A 7,500-nucleotide genomic window follows, 5' to 3' on the forward strand; every position below is an offset into this window, starting at 1 on the left:
TCAGCTGAGGCCATAGTCTGTTCACCATGCTCCTACCAGACACATGGAGTGCTGTGCTCAAAGCCTCAGAAGTAAGTAAGCAAGCATTCTTCTTACCTGGGACTGTAAACGCATCAAGTTTCGAGCTATTGCAGCAATTGATGTCATTATTCTCCCAAGAAAAAAAAAAATAAAATAGAAACCTCGGATGAGGATCGAGTTCTAATTCATTTTTACCAGAACCGAAAAAAAAGAATATTTAGGAATTGCAACCATGTAAAAATGTAGCATGCAGAAGAGCTGAAGTTAATGTTAAAGGCGCAAGTGATAGAAAGGAAGACGACAAATAAAAGCAATCCTTGTGTATGCCTGTTACCAATGTCCTCATACTCACACCCCCCCCCCCCCCACACACACACACACACACCAAAAAACAAAAGTCATACTGAAATTATGACCATGGACTCATGCTTGCAACACCATGATGCATTGAAAAAATGAAACATAGAATGTAAGAGGAGTAAGATGAATGATGTATATATATATATATGTGTGTGTGTCTGTGTGTGTGGAGAGAGAGAAAAAGGCACAGGGTCTGTGTGCGCGCGCGTGAATAAGTGATATGCTGGATGGCGACACAGTAAGGTGATCAAACACTAGAGACAGACTGAAAGTGCAGCCTAAAGTGCTGTCTGAACTCCTGGTACCTGAGTCGCTGTTCAGGTGGCTGAGCAGCACATGGGGAACTGTTTGCGTTTGATGGAGGGGTCAAAGAGGAAGAGGGAAGAGAGATGAGGGAAACGGAGAGGTTAAAAAAGACTGAAGTTGAAAGAAAAGATTAGCAGGAGAGTCAAGGGAAGTGTCAATGTATTCTCTGCCTGTAAATGTCTACACATAAAAACAAACAAACAAAAACAAAAAAAAAAACAGCTGCACCAATCGACTATATTTATACAACTTTGCATAACAAACATGCAAGTAACCTAATTCTCACCTTGCCATGCAAAAAACCACTCCTGTGGTTAAACCAATAGCCCTGTAAGCATAAACAAGGCACTGTAGGAGTCAAGAGAGGGGAGCATTTATAAACCTAGTCACTTAAACCCTTAAGCTTGATTTTCTTCCATAATTACTGGTGTGAACAGATTTATAAGTAAGAAAAAAAGGATTTTCTTCTCTGTTCTAATCTTACTAAAACAATGGCTGAGACCTTGCAAACTGTATTATTAAATGTGGACCATAATTATCAGCAAAACATTAGTTTCAACACCATCTTTGCCTCTTTGCTCTGTTCTTGGAGGGCTCGTTGCCAGACCTAAAATCAGTCTCAGTAACAAAGAACTAGGTAAAGAAAAGAAACACCCACTGAGTGCGTGGATGCTGATGCAAGCGAGTCTCCCTCTACGTCTGCGCTACTGTCCTGGGTGTATTCAGTTGTGGCTAAGGCATGCCTAGCCTCGCTAGGTGCTCGTATGTTTGGAGGTCCTAAGAGGAAGCGAAAACGACCAACGCTCTCAACTGTGTGCACACAGTGCTGGAATTCACCAGTGCTCCCCACGAGCCATCCCAAACGTCCCGTCCTTTTTATTGCTCTGTTGAATTGGCTTTTCATTGAAATGTGCAATGTTTATCAGAAGCGACTACCAATAAATACATACATGTTACTACTATCATTTTTGCATTAGATGCTAATCTTGAAAGTCACCAAAAATAAATGAAACGTTAGGTTTCGGTCAGGATTCCATTAAACTCTCAACGCCCACTTAAATGCAAGGCATGTTCTTTAACACGTACCAACACCAGAGAAAAGTCTCTGATTGGAAGTCACCATAATTTCCATTTAAAAAAATGCTAACAAGCAGCAACCAAAATAGTTTGTGTTTCCAGACTGAAGGGCGTGTATTTGGGGCAACATGGTCAAGAGATCAACGTGTTATAGGTCACTCGTAGAGAAAGAATGTGACTAATCACATCAGGTTCTGAAGAAACAAAGGTTTGAGGCTAACTCGTTTTTTTCTCTGCATAACACCTCCCACTAACAGCTGTGTACAGACACACAGCACATCTTCCATTAAAACAAATAAACAAACACCCAAGGAAAATCTAAAGTGTCTGATTTTTGGTATATCCATTCTGTTTTCTTATTTCCATGGGCTCACCAAAATAACAAGCCACAAAAGAGCCCCTAAAATTGCTTTTGTCTACTGAATCTATATGCAGCTATAATCTGTGCAAACAATTAAACTCTAAAGTTTCACTATGTCCATTGGACATCACAGCCATGACTCGTGTACAAACAGACTCACAGTTCACTGTACAGCTCTAAAAAGCATGTCTAGCAAGCCAGTTGGTTTGTAGGTAAAAGGTGTAGATATGGGGGTCCATAGGCATTGAGAGTGGTCGGAAAACTGCGATGTTCACCTCTCTTTTGTCACTCAAGTTTGACAGAGCGGCAGTGCTGATATTTCACAGTGCCTTCCTGCCTGTGTTACCTTCTGCCTCTATCCTTTTAGCTGTGTTGCCATACCTAGATCTGCCGGAGTCCATCTTTACACATTATAGCTCCTCAATTTACATAGTAAATTACAAAGCACGTTTGTATGTGGCTCTGGATAAGAGCGTCTGCTAAATGCACACCTGCGTACCTGGACATGCCTAATAATCTATTCTCTCTTTCTGCAGAGGTACACCTACTGCTGATGTCATGGGTTGAGGCTCATTAACAACATCTCAACTGCCATGGCTCCTCCCACCACCCCTTGATGTCCCCTGCTGTAGCCCACCACACCTCCACCCCAGCCAACTACTTCTCCATTGCCCTGGACAGACATTCTCTTGCAAGATGGGTTTTGGTTCTCACACACACACACACACACACACACACACACACACAGACTAGGACTTCTAAGAAACTGGAATAGACATTCATTTCTTATTTCTTTATTTTTATATATTATTATTATTATTATTATTATTATTATTATGCCAAGTTGCCACTGTTGGGCCCCTGAGCAAGACCCTTAACCCTCAATTGCTAAAGTTGTACTCAGTCATAATTGTAAGTCGCTAAATGTAAATTGAAGGTCTCAGAGAGAGAGAGAGAGAGACAGAGAGAGAGAGAGAGAGAGAGAAAAGAAGAGGCATGTTTCACACAGGGCTGGATGCAGGCCATGCCAACACAGCATTCGCGCAGAGTAAAGCTACTGTACTTACACCCTGGACCCTGCATCACTGCACAGCCACATAGGAGACAAAGTAGTTTGTTAGTTTAGCAAAGGGACAGCTTGGCTAGCTCAGATCTTGCCCTTGCTGTTCTGGGTCCAGTCTCACCAAGCCTCTCCCTAATTTTAACCGTAACTGGGGAGACATCAGACTGGTCTGAGATCAGCATAGAAAGGAGGGTTCCTCCATCATGAGCAGTGTCACTCTGTGCTTGGGGTAAGTCACAAGTATCGTTAGTCACAGTGCCATCTAAGACTCTTTGGTTATACATTTTATGTGTAAGAACTTAATTCCAGTTTTGGATATTAGCAGAAAAGAATAGAAGCCATACTAGGCAGTGAGTGTTACACTAACTAAGAGGAGATGCAGTTAAATGTTTTAAGCATCAAGATTATATGACCAAATGTGCCTGTACATGAGCGAGAGAGAGTGCGCGCGCAAGAGAGAGGACAGATCATGTTTGTGTGTTCGTTGCGTGGGTGGAAAGGAGGGTAGGACTGAGGTGAAGTTTTCTATTTAAAAGTTTGACGGTGAGATTCTGAAAAGACAGGATGTCTAAAGACAGACATTTCAGACACAAAGTTACATAGTAACTCAAACAAACATCAGACAATCCAATTGCTCGACTGACATTAAAGAGGAAGAGAGTGAGACAGCATGAGAAAGCGCAAGAGAGTATGAGAGAGAGAGAGAGAGAGAGAGAGAGAGAGAGAGAGAGAGAGAGAGAGTAAAAGGGAGATACTCACTGTAACCCATTCCTTGGATAAAGTACTTGAAGGCCTCTGTGAGTTTACCCGGCTGAAAAGAAATAAGAGGACATTGTAAGTAATAATAATAAAAAGTGCTTCAATTTATTAAAAACAAACAAACAAACAAACAAACAAACAGCACCACACATCAATTACCACCATCAACAAAAACCCTAACCCAGTCCAAGCTCAGAAAAGTCTGATGTATGATTTGGAAAATATAATCACCACAATATAACAGCCACTTTATTGCAAATAGCTATATTGTACCACACTCACTGGCCATTTTATCAAGTACATCTATTTTCCATGTGAATTCTAAGATGCATCCCATTACATTATACAATGTAATGAAACTGTTTTTGTTCCCTTTTGTGTTAACTTCAACATTTAGGTCCCAAACTCCCCCTTGATGTCATGCGTGCCGTGTTTTGCTTGTTTTGGCTTCGTTCCGTTCCCATGGCGTTTCTGCCGTACGCTTCCGTTTGGATTTCTTTCTCCACTCTGCTCTCTTGTCCTGTGTCCCCCCACCCGATGTCAGCTGCAGCTGCGTCTCCTTTCTCTTGATTTGTCCATACATTGGTCAGTTACTGTGGTTTTCTCCATGTGTAGTTTCTCTGATGTTTTCCAATTTTGGGTCATCATCTACATGTTTGTTTGTTTTAGATTTGGTTCTGTGTTTTGTATAAGGTTATCTGGTTACGCTTCACTGACTCCTGACACTTCGTTCACGGCCTGTATTAAGACTTCTGAATATAGACTTGCCCCAAACAGACACTGCTCATCTATGCAAACGCATCTCTATGTTAGAAAAGAACTGACCATTACAGGAAACACGAAGTGAGTGATGCCCCAGTTTTTGGCTAATTGTGTGCGTGTTGCTATAAGCCTCTCTGTGCCATCAGGCTGAAACCACATTTTCTGCAAACTTTAGCATTACAGTTTGTTGTTTTTTTTTTTTTTTAAAAATAAACTCTTACTTGGACAACTTGGGGTAGTCCACCACAATCTGCCATCTAAAAAGATTAAGAAAAGTCAAAATCACACAAAACTAAATGTAAATTTGTATAATACTTCAAATGATGCTGCTGGAGAAAATAAATAAATAAATTTTATTTATTTTTTCTTCCCCCCAGTAGAGTAGTGTCTCTTGCCTTGAGCAGGGTGGTCCTTGTGGGATTTAGTCTGGAATTGCATTCAACCTGAAAGGAGGAGGTGAACTGAGTTTTATTGCAGATAGTGTAGAGACTTATAACAGGCAGACATGCTGAGTACACTTTCTACTGGAGTTCCTATTTACCTACACAGAGCTGGTCTGGTCTAGAAAGCGGTCTAATGCATTCAGCATTCTCAGACATGTGCTAATGACGCAGGCACTCACCACTGCCTCCACAGCCGGGGACGTGTCACCTACTACTAGCAAAACAGGACACCTGAACAGAAACACAGAAGCAACGAACACGGCCAGTCAGAGCCACTTTTATGATGGGGACACCATCAATGTCATATTGTAATTACCCACTATAATTATACATATTAATAACACACAAATACAGCAGGATACCAAAAATGTTTCAATAAAAGAGATTTTTTGCACAGATTTTCCACTTACACCAAATGTAGTCAAATCACCCAAGACGTGTGCAATGTCCAGATTTTCTTTTGTTTTGCACTGAGAATGAGGCTAATGTAGCCATCAAGTACAGAAACCTTATGACTACCAATAAGTATCATGCAAGCTATATGCTGTAAACATGATACTTCCCTCACCCCACATAAACTCAATATAGCAGAATAAGTCTGCATTTAAAATGTTATAAATCGGAACATCAGAAACATACACCCATTTTTGCTAGTCCCAGTCAATTTCAAGATAATATAAAAAATGTATTCTTTTCAATCTAGGAGATGCATCTTATTAACCCTGATCAGATTACGATACAGAAAAAAAGCATTTAATGGGGTTGCAAGGTCATATTTACTGTTTTGTAGACATTTAATTTTGGTGCTACATTTATCTGGTAGAGCAAATCTATGTACAGCACTCTACAAGCTCAAACAGGTGTGAATGGCAATCTCTCTGGAATGTTCATCTTATACAGAGTCTGCTGGCAGGGGTGCTTATAATCTCTGCTCTGCTCTTAAATTGGTGACTGAAACCTTGGCAGAGGCTATATGGGTCGGTACAGAAATGTCCAGAATTGAACTGGGAAAACATAGAATCTCACCCTACGCTGATGATGTTATCTTGTATTTAACCAGCTGTACAGCCCAGCAGAGCTGGATCTCACCAACAAAAGTATTTACTCTTTAAAAAACAAGGGGGACATCTTTGAGACATAGCAACTCTATATGGACCTTTGACCCTGCACTCCGCCCAGGTTATCTGCCTCGACTACGTAGAAAAGAGTCGTACGTGCTGTAACCGCAAAATTAAATTTTATTGTCTTCATTCTATTTTTTTTTTACTCATTTCTTCCTAAATATTTCCCTCTTTCTTCCCCCAGTTCTATAGTTCTCTGTTCTTTCTTCTGTAACTATGATTGTTAAAAGATGAAAATGAATAAATATATAATTTTTGGTTTAAAAAAAAAAAAAAAGATATAGTTACACTTTAGTTAAACACGTCGGTCATAAGTGTCAAACATGGAGTATGTGAGTATACCCACAAGCAGTACTGTTTTGCTAAAGTTCAGACATGCTGAGGCAGGTGTTTGAAGATTTCAGAATGCTGTCTGCATTGTCCTAATTAGTGCTCATAAACTTCCACACCTTGGTAGCTACGTTGGCCTCGTAGCATCAGTCCAAAAGTGAAGGACCTTAATTGTGTTGCCAAACGTCTCAGCCAATCTGCTACATTTGAGATAGTTGCCTAAAGACTAGCGATGTTAATGCTCAAAATTAGCAATATTTTATGTCTGATGATGTAAATGCTACAAGAAAAACCTCCTCAAAATATGGGAGCATCTGTGATAGGAGAGAATCCCTGCAGCATACAGTAAATAAAAGAAAAATGTAATTAAATAATAATAAAAAAGTAATTTATTGAATGCTTGGTAGCTTAGTGTACCTTTCTGAACCCCCCCCCCCCCCCACTATTTTAAATACTACTTGCTTACTTCACCGTCTTCACAGTTTCCTCATTAACCCCTGGGAGAGGCCGCTCGATGTCTAGGTCTTGGCGGCTGTAAAGATAGAAAGGACGTCTCAGCACTGATCTGCTCGCGTCTCCACCATCGAAAAGGGAGGTGGATGAGGACTACAGATGAGGGCATGCCTCACATGTCATAGGAGTGGAAGAAGAGTGCCAGGTTGTCCTGGTTAATGTCCTGGGCAATGTGGAGACGGTAGGTCTGAACGATCTCCTGGTTCTCCGTCAGCTCTTCCTAGGACACAACACCAAGCCCTTGGCTACTGTGGCTGCCTAATGTGTCTCCACTACACCTCAGTTAACCTTACATTTATTCATTAGGGTGCATTCTTCTTAACCAATGGCAAGGCATTTACAGAAATCCCAGTCATAAGATCCTGCATTTCTTCACATTTTAAT

The 7,500-nt window shown here is 40.8% G+C and overlaps 1 protein-coding gene across 5 annotated transcripts in view; it reads right to left on the reverse strand.

The window, feature by feature from the left end:
* ndrg3b (ndrg family member 3b) overlaps window positions 1-7,500 on the reverse strand; it is a 44,061-nt gene that overhangs the window by 1,363 nt on the left and 35,198 nt on the right. For 4 of the 5 annotated variants that reach the window (XR_003411586.2, XM_027024110.2, XM_027024113.2 and 1 more), the window contains 7 exons: window positions 7,233-7,336; window positions 7,070-7,135; window positions 5,332-5,383; window positions 5,105-5,152; window positions 4,931-4,966; window positions 3,948-3,999; window positions 687-725 (listed from right to left, as the gene is read on the reverse strand). Coding sequence is in view for 4 of the 5 variants with exons in the window: in XM_027024110.2 (XP_026879911.2) it covers window positions 687-725; window positions 3,948-3,999; window positions 4,931-4,966; window positions 5,105-5,152; window positions 5,332-5,383; window positions 7,070-7,135; window positions 7,233-7,336 (397 nt within the window). In the remaining variant the exon portion in view is untranslated. The remainder of the gene's footprint in view (window positions 1-686; window positions 726-3,947; window positions 4,000-4,930; window positions 4,967-5,104; window positions 5,153-5,331; window positions 5,384-7,069; window positions 7,136-7,232; window positions 7,337-7,500) is intronic. The other variant, XM_027024114.2, reaches the window with a different exon arrangement.

The sequence above is a fragment of the Electrophorus electricus genome, chromosome 24, assembly GCF_013358815.1.
Source record: "Electrophorus electricus isolate fEleEle1 chromosome 24, fEleEle1.pri, whole genome shotgun sequence".
Lineage (NCBI taxonomy): Eukaryota > Metazoa > Chordata > Actinopteri > Gymnotiformes > Gymnotidae > Electrophorus > Electrophorus electricus.